The sequence below is a fragment of the Galleria mellonella genome, unplaced genomic scaffold (assembly GCF_026898425.1).
Source record: "Galleria mellonella isolate WM207_F2 unplaced genomic scaffold, CSIRO_AGI_GalMel_v1 utg424, whole genome shotgun sequence".
Lineage (NCBI taxonomy): Eukaryota > Metazoa > Arthropoda > Insecta > Lepidoptera > Pyralidae > Galleria > Galleria mellonella.
In genome coordinates this window covers 2,117,655-2,132,152 of record NW_026442097.1, presented here as the reverse complement: position 1 = coordinate 2,132,152, position 14,498 = coordinate 2,117,655, and the positions used below count along the sequence as shown (strand labels likewise).

Sequence of the window (14,498 nt, the reverse complement as noted above, 5' to 3'; positions counted from 1 at the left end):
CCCTCCCTCATACATTGATATAAGTCAATAAAATAATAATGATAATAATACCCATACATACATACGTAAATGTACAAAAGCATATAAATAAATAAATAAAAACAAACACATGTTGATTAATTTAATCAAAAATAAATAATGTAACAAACATAACAAAATTTATTCTAAACTCTTATTAAATTACAATGATGATAAATTTATAACTTTTTCTTTCACGCCAATCACTGGCATGCCATTGAACAGTGGCAGATTGCCAATGCCACTCAACTGTAGTCCACTTAAGGAAACGAAAGGCGAATCACTCGATGTGCTCGATAAAGAATTCGCAAATCCATCCTTCAATAAAAACACAGCCCCCGGTTCGTTACAGTCACAATCATTGCCAATTGATAAGTTTGGCAGTTGTAAATTATTGTTGCCATATTTTGATATATTTGGCAAATTTGCCAATTGGTCGTAGGATATGAAATTCTCAAAGGAAACACCGTTTACTGGCGTTAAATTGGAGATTTGGTGATTACCAACTGTGAAAGTAGTGGCGATTGGATTATTTGGCACGCCATTGGGAAAGGATAAAACATTTAAATGTTGATTACTTTGTGGAAAATTAATTGGCAATTGATTGGCAGGAGGAATACCATTGGCATTAATTGGCATATAATTGAAATTTGGCAAACCGGTTGGTAAAAGTATGGCATTATTATAATTTGGCATATTATTGAATCGTGGTAAATTATCATTTGGTATAAACACATTACGAGGAGACGGTATATTGTTGAATTTGTTGTTATTAGGTATTGGCAAATCATTAATAATTTGATAGTTATTAGCAATTGGTAGATTATTGGCCATTGGAAAATGATTAACTGTTGGCAGACTATTGGCCATTGGATTTGGTATTGGTAGATTATGGACTTGAAAATTATTGGGTATTGAAGGGTAATTATTGACTATTGGTAGGTTACTAGGAATTGCTATATTATTAACCATCGGTAGGTTGGAGGGTACTGGATAATTGTAACTCATTGGCAAATTATTGTTTAATAAATTATTACTGACTATTGGCAGATTATTGCCTACAGTTCTTGGCACATTATTAGAAATTGGCAACCCATTTCCAAACGGAAAATTGTTTACAACAGGTGCATTATTGATCATTTTGTAATTATTGGCATTTGGTAAATTATGATTAGACATACCATATTTTTTATTAGGTGGCAAATTATTTGCCACACCTAAGTTATTTATCTGGGGTATATTGTTAACTCGATAACCATTTGGAATCGGATAATTGGTGGAATATGGGAATCTATTCATTGCACCATTATGCAATTCTTTAGCAATAGGTAGATTCGATATTGGCATGTTATTTGGTAAACGATATGTTGGCAGTCCATTATTTGTTAATGGACTTAATGGTATATTTTGTGTGACTGGCAGATTATTTAATGGTAATGTTTTGGAATTTGGCAACATATTGATTGGCATATTATTTGAAATTGGAACACTCTTGAACGGATATGTGATTGGCAAATTGTTGGCAGACAAATCGTTCTGGCGTGCTCCATATCCTATATTTGCCAACGGTGCATTGTACTGGCCGAGTACAATCTGAAAAAAAATGAAAAATATATATTAGATGTTTGTTCAATAATGCTAGGACAGATTTGAATGAAATTTTGTTCACAAATAGATGATACCCCGTTAACATGCGGGATAATTACTATCTATATACCGCGGTATCGTCCTCGATCATATCTAGATGTTATTATAGCCTATAGCTGTCCTCAAAAAATGAGGTATCAAATACAATAAGGTTTTCCAAATTCGACTGACTGGTAATTCCGGGGATAGGGCATACAAACAAAATCTTTGGTTTTATTATATTTATTATATTAACCATTAACTGTTTACTGCTAAACATAAGCGTACCCCTATTAGAGGTTCTTGCCACTAGTTGCTACACTTGGCAGCGTTAAAACGCTATAAAGTAGCAAACATACAAACTCACTTTCAAATTTATAATATTAGTAAGGTATTAAAATTAATATTGGTTGCGAAATTATTAAATATCAGTCTATTAATGGCCATGACATTTAGCTATATCTATTTATATGTACGTGCTGAAAAATACATGTTCAAAGACAAAACTTTGTTTTTTTTTTTTTTACTTTGCTGCTTATCAGTAGATGACTAAGTCCTTTGTTTTTAGACGCTTTTCAACCGAATTTAAAAAAGAGGGGTTTATCAGTTCTATTGTGTTTTTTTTTTTATAATTGTTAACATATAATTCCGTTATTTATAAACCGATTTGAATTTTTTTTTTGAAAGGATATCTCTCTTTCTCTCTCTGGCAGAAAATTTACAAGGTACAGAGGTATAACACCTTAGTCCTCAGCAATGGCAACAGTCCTGTGACCAAGGTGTTATGTCCATGGTACTGCTCATGTCTAAAAACGACGGTTACCACTTTCCATTAGTTGGGCCGTCAGCTTGCTTGCTCCTATACGTTGCACGAAAAAAATTTAAAATTATTTATGAATAAAACATACTTATAATATGACCAAAGACTTACCTGTATATATAATAATTTAATTAAAAAAATCAGCGGCCACTTCATATCTTTTTTTTTTATCTCGTAACAGTTACCATTTAGAAATAATTTTATTGCAGTAATGCGTAATATGGCAACATCGATGTAGTTTTATAGATGTATTATCTACGAATACGCTCACTATCTCAGATTGAGAAAAAAAAAAATATAATTATTGTTCTGTGAACGAAAATTAAATAAATTATCTTTATGTGAAAGTTTTTATTAAAAGTCACGCTCATCTCGATAAGGTATTTGGAAATAATTCAAATGTAAAAATATATTTTATCAACCAGTATCAAGGAGGGAGAGGTTCTCTTAAAAAAAAGTATCGTAATTAAAAAAAAAAAAACATATTTACTAGAATTAAGTAGAATTAAGTAATCATGTGGCGTGAATTTACTGGGTACAGAGGAATAACACCCGAGTCCTGGGCGAAACAGTATACTCTGTTATTGTTCATGGTACTGCTCATATCTATAGGCGACGGTTACCACTTTCCATCAGGTGGGCCGTCAGCCTGTTTGCCATTCTAAGTTGTATAAAAAAAAACCTACTAACGTGGTTTTTTTTTTAATTATTTACTAGAATAACCCAGTAAACTTGGTGTCATCTACGAAGCAATTTATTGAAATTAATCCGAAGTATTGGTTCCCGGAAATACAAAAGTAGCTAATTCTGTATTGCCTATTTTTGAATTTATCGGTTTTTTCAGAGGAACTTTAGAGTTGACCAAACTTTTTTTTTTTAATCACCTTTGAAGGATAAAGATATATTTTTTTTTCAAGTAATCTTAGATTTGAGCATTTTTTAATAGTCACCTATGTATCTGTGAGAAGCCAGGCCGGATCTCCGTTTTATAAATGTAAAAGTAGGTGCCTCAACGGTTTGACCAATGGACATGAAATTTTCTATATTAATTGAAAAGGTCACAGGTTATTTTTATCCCGGTCAGTGAACTTATCCAGGTCACGACTTTGTACAAAAGTCGATTGCTTGGGTACCTCGAGGAAACCTAGGGTACCTAGAGGAATAACATCTGAGTCCTCAGGAATGGCAATGCATGAGGGGTATCATGGGCGAAACAGTATACTCTGTTATGTCCACGGTACTGCTCATGTCTATAGGCGATGGTTACCACTTTCTATCAGGTGGGCCGTCAGCTTGTTTGTCATTCTAAGCGGTGTAAAAAAAAATAAAGAAAAAAAAAACGACAAATCCGCGGGTAAGAGATAGTATTATCATAAATTATTATACTCACGTAATTGGCCAAGACCTTGATTAAGAATGCATTAACAAGAAAATTCAATGTTTTGATTAGCATGCACTTGCAGTTTTATAAATTGCATTTATGAGGTCACTCACCTCGAAATATTTCGCACTGAAATCATTTTCAAGTGATTTCAATAAAGAAGGATTTTGTAATATTTTTTTTTATGCAATTCAGAATGGCAAACAAGCTGACGGCCCACCTGATGGAAAGTGGTAACCGTCGCCTATACACATAAGCAGTAGCATGGACATAACAGAGTATACTGTTTCACCCATGATACTCCCCATGCGTTGCCATTCTGAGGACTCAGGTGTTATCCCTCTGTACCCTGTAAATTCAATGCCATATCTCACCCTTCAAACCGAAACACAGCCATGCAAACACAACTGCTTCACGGTAGAAACACGAATAGGACAGAGGTACCCAAGCAATCGACTTTTGTACAAAGTCTTCCTCTAGTATACTGATTGTCCCTCTAGTATATTGATTTATTATATATTTTAGTATCGATATTTTTGACGTAATTACGTATCTCGAAACGTCATGCTCGGGGGGAAAGGGATTGTTAGCAATGGAGTTTGACAGCCCCATTGCTAGCAATATACCCTATTAGATCGACCTCCACGTGGTTCCCCCTGGAAACTATCATGAACAATTCTTATTTTATTAGTCACGATGGACTAACTGATCTGCTTCATTCTCACCTATCATCCTTCACTGGTGCCCCGCCGGCGTATATCGATAGCGCGGGTGGGGTTACCATCCTATTGTCACCCATTAAAAAAAAAATTCATTGTCACTTTAATCTCCACATAGGTGGCAGCGTGGTAAGCCGGGTTGTTTGGCTCCCTATAATATAGTTGAACGCAACGATGGCTGGCTCATCCGTCATACTCGTGAACGCGTGAGTCTAGTAGGGACCGGTCTGTTCAGGAATACTGTGATTGATTGTAGCGTTGTAGCTTTTTTATTTCTTTTACCAACACGAAATTTGTGATAGTCATTTTATCGAGTCATATTTTTTAATTTTTTTTTGTTGTACACTTAATTATTATTTGAAGAAAGCAACTGCAAGAAGCAAGCAGCTGTGTTTCTTGGCCGTTCTTCTCAGCTAAAATTGCATTCCGAACTTAGTGGTAGATGCATAAAAAACACTATTAAAAAATATTTATTAAGTTTACTTGAGTAATAATAATACAATAAGTTGGTAAGTATAATTTACCAGAAAATATTTATTTTTTTAATTATTTACTGTACCGTTTAAAAACTAATATAAAAATAATATATTATACTTATGAAGTACAAAAGGCGGTCTTATTGGCAACCGCAGTTAGGCTTACCAGAGGGAGACTTTGTACAAAAGTCGTTTGCTCTGTCCCATTCGTGTTTCAACCGTGAAGCAGTTGTGTTTGCATGGCTGTGTTTCGGTTTGAAGAGTGGGATATATATTTACTGGGTACAGAGGAATAACACCCGAGTCCTCAGGAATGGCAACGCATGGGGGGTATCATGGGCGAAACAGTATACTCTGTTATGTCCATGCTACTGCTCACGTCTATAGGCGACGGTTACCACTTTCCATCAGGTGGGCCGTCAGCTTGTTTGCCATTCTAAGTAGTATAAAAAAAAAATGCTTTAGAGATGTTTTAAGAGGGACGCTGCTGCCCATTCCTTTCATTATTGTTATCTGTGTATTATAACACTAATTGGTTGCCTTGTATTTGTGTAGTCCATGGAGATGGGGCACTGGTGACTTGTAACACAGGTTCTTCTAAACCTACCGCAAGCACCAGTCTCTCACAAAACTGGTCTTCATTTCAAATTGTACCTCATGTTGTTACTTTATTCCACCTTTTGTGAAGAGAAAATAAACCGTTCATTCATTCATTCATTCATTCTTAAGGTAAAGCGAGGTACGCATGTAGATATGTCTACATACAGCAAGCATGTGTATATATATTTGAAGATCATTAAATTAAGTTTCTTAGAATTCCTCGGCGTCTCTTAGTCGCCTCTTACGACACCCACGGGAAGGGATGGGATGGCCTATTCTATACCGGGACCACGCAGGACAGTATGTTCAACAATAAAATAAATACAACATTAATTTTGCAGTTAACTGCATTAAAAATTAAACCATGTTTCAATCATATACCTAAGTTTATTTTTAAATAAATTAATACAGTTTATTCTAAAATAAATAAAAATGGGAATTCAAAATAAGATAAATAGATAGATAAATTAATAGATACACTTTATTGTTTCCTCCAAAAGATTACAATAGTAAACTTATTATAGATATAAACCTGTAAAAGGCGTTTGCATTAATATTGTATTATTTTTAATGTTTGTTTTATGTGTTATAATGCAATATGCTGTTGGTTTATTCGATATAGAGGCAGAATGTGTACGGGAAATGTAAATCTCTTTCGTCTAAAACTACTTGCATTCTAGCAAAATAAATTCATTTTATTTCGTTTCAACTATATGCCTCTAACAATGACGTTGGCGGAGTCATCAATCAAAATTGGTGGCAGCCATTTAAATTGAACGAAGAAGAACTATATGCCTTATTTATGTATTGTGTATTTATTTATTTATTAGTACAAATATGTGTACATGGCGGACTTAATGCTAAAAGCATTCACTCCCAGTCAACCATAGGGAAGTGTCAGTGTATATATATATATATATATATATATATATATATTAAGGATAAATTATAAAAAAAAACAATAGATTTTCAAAATTGTTTCACCTATAGAAAGCTACATTATCAGTAACTAACATAGATAACATTTTATTATTTTAAACCGTGCGAAAGCGTGGCTGGTTGCTATTTAGATATCATATTTCATATTTATTTAATTTTTCATATTTCCATAATGTTACAATGGATGTTTACTGACATGTTAAATTATATAGATAGAGCGTCTCCATACAAATGTTTCCAAAAAATCGGGTCAACTTTTTCATAACAATTTTGCATGATAAATAGTTCAGAGTGTTACCTTTTAACTTCTATATTTATTTAATATTTTTGTTATCTTTTTAATACGTAAAAACTCAATTTATTTATTAAATAATTAAATATATATACGTCAAGATACATTGTGTGCGTGAGTACAATATAAAGAACACAAAAAAACAAGTCAGCTAATTTGACAATTAGCTGACGAAAATTTGATCCGTTTTTGAGACTCGATGCTTTAACTATATAATCTAAGGCTGACTTAATATTATTATGGTAAGCATTATAGAGGATCCATAATGCTATGATAGGTGGGATGGGTACAGTTGTAAATAATATTTCATATAAAATAAAATGTAAAATAATATTTTAGACATCTCTTCTTTAAATAATTACAATATTTCTGTACAAATAATATATCCACTGCTGAACACATTCCTCTATTGATGGTTTTTGCCAGTAGTTGCCACGTTTGGCAGGCGGGATAAAATAAATTAAATAAATTACTAAGAGTTATTGTGCACTGCGAATTTTTCCCCATACTATCATTTTTTTCGCGCCTTTTTTTTACTTATTAATGAATCAATACTTAATTTCAATTCTGTTTTTTTTTTCTGGATTGTTTATAACTTCAATTCAATTTTTACATACGTAATACGTGATAAAATTCGCAGTATGCAACAACTTTAAAAATAGAACAATCTTTTTTTTTTTAGAAAATTATGAAGCGAAGATCATTGTTTAGATTCAGCCAGTCTCTTGCGTAAATTACTGTTTATAATGGCCGCTAAATTTGCAGTATTTATAACATATTTATTGTTTTCCTTTATTTTTTTATCGTTGCCAGAATTGGGTATTCTTTTTAGCATATTATTATTGGCGTCAGCTGCCAGCATTAATCTCTGTATGGCCGACTGTTTCAATATTTCTGCCAGGTACATTTTTTTATCGTTCATCACTGCCGTGTTGGTAGGCGTTTTGCGGAGCGCAGAGACAATGGAGTTAATTTTTTCTGACGATAATGGCGTATGTTTGAACGAAGATATACTAATTTCTGTGTTTCTCGGCGCATATTCAGATCTTGGCAGTAATACCTGTGCTAGGATTGCCTAAAAAAAAACAAATTAAAAATTTAAAAAAAGAAATATTTTTTATTATTATACATATTATATCAACTCTTGACTGTCCACTGCTGAACATAGGTGACATAAGGAGGGTTTTGCTAGTAGTTGCCACGCTTGGCAAGCAAGTTAACAATTGCAGTTAGATTTTAGTGATGTTTTAAGAGGGACGCTGCTACTAATCACTTGACCATTAAATTCCCTTAGTCGCCTTTTATGACAGCCATATGAAAGAAGGAAATACATATTTATCTAAATAGTATTTACACTCAAAGTTTCATTTTTGGAAGTTATTTATGAAATTAGAAAGATGTTATTTGTTGTTTTTTTTTTCAGTTTACCATATAGGCAGGTAAAGGTAATTAAGCCATACAGTCAATTCTTTAAATTCGAAATGTTTTAATTCAACCACAGATAAAGAATGTATTTTTAATCTATGGTTGAACTATGGCAGTAACACTGTCGTAAAAAAATATATTATTTTTTTTAATTTAGGGTTTAAATTTAGAATTAATAGTTTATAATACTTTAAATAAAAAATATATTTAAAGATATACTTACATGAATTAACAAGAGTTGTATTGTAAAAGACAATGGTCGAAACATTTTGTTGGTTTAATTAATATGTTCAAATAATATTTTCTTCGACAATTCACTTATTTAAATATCAATTTCTTATCTGTAATTCACTATCAAGATGTCATATCAGTAATTACATAATCAAATCTTTTGAAACTATATTTCTTATTATCTTAGATAAGTAATTATTAATATTAGAAGTGATAAGGCCGCATTTTGTATCACTTCTCATTAAAATTAACTGTATTTATTATTTTATAAATGGTGCAATCAAATTGTTTTTTTTTAACCACGACATAAAAGTATACAGCCTAATAAGATATCTTAGTCCTCAAAAAATAAAACGCATTAGTGGAGTGGTAATGGACGTCACAGCGTGTTCCGTTATGTTTATTGCACTTTTCATATGTGCATTTTTTTATGATACTTACAATGGCAAACAAGCTGATGGCCCACCTGATGTAAAATGGTAACCGTCGCCTATAGATATGAGTAGTACCATGGACATAACAGAGTATACTGTTTCACCCATGATACCCCCCATGCGTTGCCATTCCTGAGGACTCAAATGTTATTCCTCTGTACCCAGTAAATTCACTGCCATATCCCACCCTTCAAACCGAAACACAGCCATACAAACACAACTGCTTCACGGTAAAAATACGTAGTAGAAATTCGATTGCATTCTTGAGATATTTACAAAACGCAAAAAATCTTCAATACGTAAGCACGCATGCACGCATTCACGCACCCACGAACGCACGCACGCACGCACGCACTCACGCATCCACACCCACACGCACATACATACACAAACACACATTGCTACACAAGTTTTCTTCTAATTCACATAGGAGCCACAGACAGCCCTCTATTTCGAGGCTGTTTTGATGCTGAAGAAACGGCTGCTCATGTAATGCTGGAAAATGAAGCTGTGGCCCCTCAACGTTTAGCCTCAGAGCCGTAAGATCGCTCCGTAAGGTCTGTGAAGATCCCAGGAAGGTTCTGTGCTTCTGAGCGGAACTGGGTTGGCTGTACTAGCCACAACTCATACGCACAGCGGCCCAAATGAGAGGCTAAACGCGGAAAAGAGAGTCCAATTTATATTACACTACATTACAACTAAATAAATTAAATTAAAATAAATAAATTAAACACTTTACCAGAGGGAGACTTTGTACAAAAGTTGCTTGCTTAGGTATCTCTGTCCCATTCGTGTTTCAACCGTGAAGCAGCTGTGTTTGCATGGCTGTGTTTCGGTTTGAAGGGTGGGATATGGCGTGAATTTATTGGGTACAGAGGAATACAATTGAGTTCTGAGAATTGGCAACGCATGGGGGGTATCATGGGCGAAACAGTATACTCTGTTATGGCCATGGTACTGCTCATGTCTATAGGCGACGGTTACCACTTTCCATCAGGTGGACCGTCAGCTTGTTTGCCATTCTAAGTTGTATAAAAAAAAAACTTCCAATAAAACTACAATTAAATAAGTAATAACTTTATTATATAAAAGGTGGTGGTATTGATTTGTTGTAAGCAATACCTAAGTTACGACGAAGTGACTCAGGCAACGATAACGAATTTTCCAATAGCAACAACGGATTTTCTAAATCCCGTAATTTACTTGCCAGTGGCAATAACGGATTTTCCAGTGGCGGCAACGGACTTGCCAATGGCGGTAACAGGTCTGCTACTAGCGGTAACGGATTTTCTAGTGGAGGCAACGGAGCTGTCACTGCCGGTGCCGGACATGGTAATACTGGTAACGGAGTTACCGGGAGTGGCAATGGAGTTTCCATTATCGGTGCCGGACATGGTAATACTGGTAACGGAGTTACCGGAAGTGGCAATGGAGTTGCCGCTATCGGTGCCGGGCTTGGTAATATTGGTAATGGGGTCATCGGTGGCGGTAACGGACTTGGAATTACCGGTACTGGACTTGGTAACGCTGGTAAGGGAGTTACCGGAAGCGGCAATGGTGTTGCCATTATCGGTGCCGGACTTGGTAATACTGGTAATGGGGCCATTGGTGGCGGTAAAGGGCTTGGCATAACAGCTACCGGACTTGGCAATGCTGGTAATGGAGTTACCGAGAGTGGCATTGGAGATGTCACTATCGGTGCCGGACTTAAAAATACTGGTAAAGGGGCCATTGGTGGTGGTAAAGGGCTTGGCATTACTGGTACCGGACTTGGTAACGCTGGTAACGGAGTTACCGGGAGTGGCAATGGAGTTGCCACTATCGGTGCCGGACTTGGTAATACTGGTAATGGGGCCAATGGTGGCGGTAAAGGGCTTGGCATTACTGGTACCGGACTTGGAAACGCTGGTAACGGAGTTACCGGGAGTGGCAATGGAGTTGCCACTATCGGTGCCGGACTTGGTAATACTGGTAATGGGGTCGCCGGCGGCGGTAACGGGCTTGCCAATGGCGGTAGTGGAGACATTATCGGTGTAGCTTTAAGAGCCGCAGTTTCAAACGGAGTGGAGTAATAACATTTGACGCCTGGTATGTTGCACTCGTACGGGGGTACCTGGGACGTTACTGTCTGTAAAGGAAATAAAAAGGTGTATATACTAGAGCTGGGCAATATATAGCAATATCTATATATTTTAGTTGCAATAGATATTGCAACTATATACTGGTTCAATAACAAATAAATTATATGGGATACTTTTAATATATTCGAAAATAGATACCCGACCGATCTAGATGTTATCGATATGGGGTTTATCCACAGGAACCCAATATATAGATATCGGATCGATATTCAATATTGCCCATGCCTATTATTATTATTTCAGCCGTTAACTGTCCACTGCTGGACATAAGCTTTCCCCATAAGAGGAATTTTGCCAGTAGTTGCCACGCTAGATGCCATGTCCATGCCTAACATAGAATATAATAACATATTCAATTGGAAATTTCAATATTTCATAACATTACATCGTAATAAGTTAAAAATCAATATAATTAAGTAATTACTTTGCTTCTAATGCATAATTTTTAATGCAATCGTCACGTTTCATTTGATCTTGAACTTGACAGAGTATTTTTGCTTAAATAAACAATTTTATATTATATTTTGTTTTAGGTAGAACAAGTTATAACTAAGTTATGTGTGTGGCTGCTGGCTGTGTTTCGGTTTGTAGGGTGGGATATGGCGTGAATTTACAGGGTACAGAGGAATAATATCTGAGTCTTCAGGAATGGCAACGCATGGAAGGTATCATGGGCGAAACAGTACACTCTGTTATGTCCATGGTACTGCTCATGTCTATAGGCGACAGTTACCACTTTCCATCAAGTGGGCCGCCTATACTCATACGCACTGCCTATACTACAAAGAAATTAGGGAGAAGATAATCTTTTGCTAACATTATAAATTAAAAATTGAGTTTTTCTATGAGTTTCATGGTGGGCAACGCGCACGTGACACTCCTGATATTGCAGGCTTCCATAGACTACAGTGATCGTTTACCATCAGACCGGCTGTATGCTTGTTTGCTGGCAAACAATAATATTTTTGCTTGGGCACTTCTATCTCATGTGTTTCTACCGTGAAGCAGTTGTGTTTGGACGGCTGTGTTTCGGTTTAAAGGGTGGGATATGGCAGCGAATTTACAGAGTACAGAGGAATAACACCCGTGTCCTCAGGAATGGAAACGTATAGGGGTATCATGGGCGTAACAGTATACTCTGTTATGTCCATGGTACTGCTCATGTCTATAGGCGACGGTTACCACTTTCCATCAAGTGGGCCGTCAGATTGTTCGCCATTCTAAGTTGCATAAAAAAACAACATCCCGCGAGTAACAGCTATTCGTGAATGAAAATAAAAACTCACCTGAGCGGAAATAAAATGTATTATTATTAATACATAAATTTTGGACTTCATTTTGTAGAAACTAGACCACAGTGTGTCGAAGTACGTGGCGTGGTCTATTTGAAGATTTTCGATATCGCGTTTGCATAATTTATTGTGTTGTCGACTCGTTTAAGTTACACATTGGGCCGGTTGTGTACTGTTATGGAAAAAATAATGTAATTTTTTTATCACAAAAGTAAAGCGTTTTACATAACAATAAGTTTTGTAAGGTCAAAATTATTGTAATACTTTGTAGCATACTTATAAAATTATATATTTTATTTATTTTGTAAAAACACGCAGACAAGCGTAAATATTTTATATATATATGTAATACGGTCGGTCGCGCACGCAGCTGGTTTGATGTACCTATGCGCGCGCAGGACGCGCAGGCGCTCGGCGACTACGGGTTGCGCGCGCACCGCGCATGCGTATATCAAAAGGAATGTTGTTGTTGGCGCCACGGCACACATATCGTCTTAATATTATACCTTTTTTATATTTTCTATTGTTCTCCTTCTTTACTATTATATTACTATTATTACTGTATTAATAAACGTTTACATTATACATTCTACAAATATCATTCTCTCTTAATATCATTTCGCTTTACTGGTGACCTCAAACTGTTCACGATTATCAAGATGACCGTGGAGCCAGGCGCACAGAACATGGAATCCTGCCGTGTGGGAGTCAGGGTACCTCCATTCTACCCTGAAAAACCTGCTTTGTGGTTCGCACAATTAGAGGGGCAATTTCAACTAGCCACCATTACTGCAGACTCCACGAAGTTTTACTACGCTATAAGCCAATTGGAACCACAATATGCAGCGGAAGTAGAAGATGTCATCACAAACCCACCGATGGCTAACAAATACGACAGACTTAAAACTGAACTTATTAAACGATTGTCAGCATCGAGAGAGAAGAAGGTTAAACAACTCCTCATTCATGAAGAGCTGGTGATCGCAAACCTTCTCAGTTCGTCAGACATCTCCAGAATCTTGCTGGGCCTGGGGTGCCGGAAGGGTTTTACGTACTATATGGACCAGTCGTCTACCAGCAAGTACACAGACAATTATTGCATCACAACCGAAAGCCTCACTAGAAGAACTAGCCGAGTTGGCAGACAGAATACATGACGTTGTACCTCCAATTCTGCAAGTAGCATCCACATCGGTAGCAACATCTTCTGGTATGTGTATTAATCACCTAAACCAGCAAATAGAAGAGCTCACAAAACAAGTCTCCGCTCTCACTACAAGGTTAGACAAAATATCTCGTAATAGCGAACGTCAACCATTTAACCGATTGCGAAAAAGATCACAATCTCGATCAAGATCAGCTTCAAACAATAAGAAGTACCCCAATTGCTGGTACCATGCCAAATTCGGTGATCAAGCTAGAAAATGCATTCAACCCTGCGATTTTTTGGCGAAACGCAACATTCGGTAATGGCGGCCAACGATTGCACTACAAATGGTCGCCTATTTGTAACAGATAAGAAAACGAAGACGCAATTTCTAGTAGACACGGGTAGTGACCTCTGTGTTTTCCCTCGTACTTATCTAAAAGAACGTCGACCAAAATCGGATTATCAATTATGTGCAGCAAACGGCACTACAATTGCAACATATGGTTATGTACATTTAGTATTAAACCTAGGCTTGCGTCGTGACTTCGCTTGGGGATTTGTTGTTGCGGACGTAACAAGGGCGATAATCGGTGTCGATTTTTTGTCATATTTTAATATTGTTGTTGATTGCAGGAACCAACGCTTGATCGATAACAATACAACCCTCGCGACCCCGGCTTCGCCTGCTCAGTCTTGTGATATCATTTCTTCGGTAAAAAGTATCATGGGTGAGTCTATATATCACAGTATACTTAGGGAATATACTGATATTACTCGTCCACATGGTACACACCGCATCCCCAGTCACAACACTGTACACCACATACGTACAACTCCTGGCCCGCCAGTTACATCAACACCACGCAGGTTAGCTCCTGACAAATTAAAAATAGCTAAACAGGAATTTGCTGAAATGCTTATGAATGGTATATGTACACCTTCCGAGTCGTCCTG

The 14,498-nt window shown here is 36.3% G+C and overlaps 3 protein-coding genes across 3 annotated transcripts; all 3 read right to left on the bottom strand.

The window, feature by feature from the left end:
• Positions 1 to 106: 106 nt before the first annotated feature.
• Positions 107 to 2,661, bottom strand: LOC116413732 (homeobox protein 4-like). The gene is made up of 2 exons (XM_031914391.2): positions 2,576 to 2,661; positions 107 to 1,611 (listed from the first exon to the last, which is right to left on the bottom strand). Exons 1-2 carry the CDS (start codon positions 2,618 to 2,620, stop codon positions 181 to 183), a joined length of 1,476 nt encoding a protein of 491 aa, XP_031770251.2. The 5' UTR covers positions 2,621 to 2,661; the 3' UTR covers positions 107 to 180.
• A 4,528-nt stretch (positions 2,662 to 7,189) lies between these two features.
• Positions 7,190 to 8,595, bottom strand: LOC116413764 (uncharacterized). The gene is made up of 2 exons (XM_031914507.2): positions 8,520 to 8,595; positions 7,190 to 7,946 (listed from the first exon to the last, which is right to left on the bottom strand). The coding sequence occupies exons 1-2, from the start codon at positions 8,562 to 8,564 to the stop codon at positions 7,572 to 7,574; spliced, it is 420 nt and encodes a 139-aa protein (XP_031770367.1). The 5' UTR covers positions 8,565 to 8,595; the 3' UTR covers positions 7,190 to 7,571.
• A 1,447-nt stretch (positions 8,596 to 10,042) lies between these two features.
• Positions 10,043 to 12,511, bottom strand: LOC116413733 (uncharacterized). The gene is made up of 2 exons (XM_031914392.2): positions 12,389 to 12,511; positions 10,043 to 11,089 (listed from the first exon to the last, which is right to left on the bottom strand). Exons 1-2 carry the CDS (start codon positions 12,437 to 12,439, stop codon positions 10,043 to 10,045), a joined length of 1,098 nt encoding a protein of 365 aa, XP_031770252.2. The 5' UTR covers positions 12,440 to 12,511.
• Between the last annotated feature and the right edge of the window lie 1,987 nt (positions 12,512 to 14,498).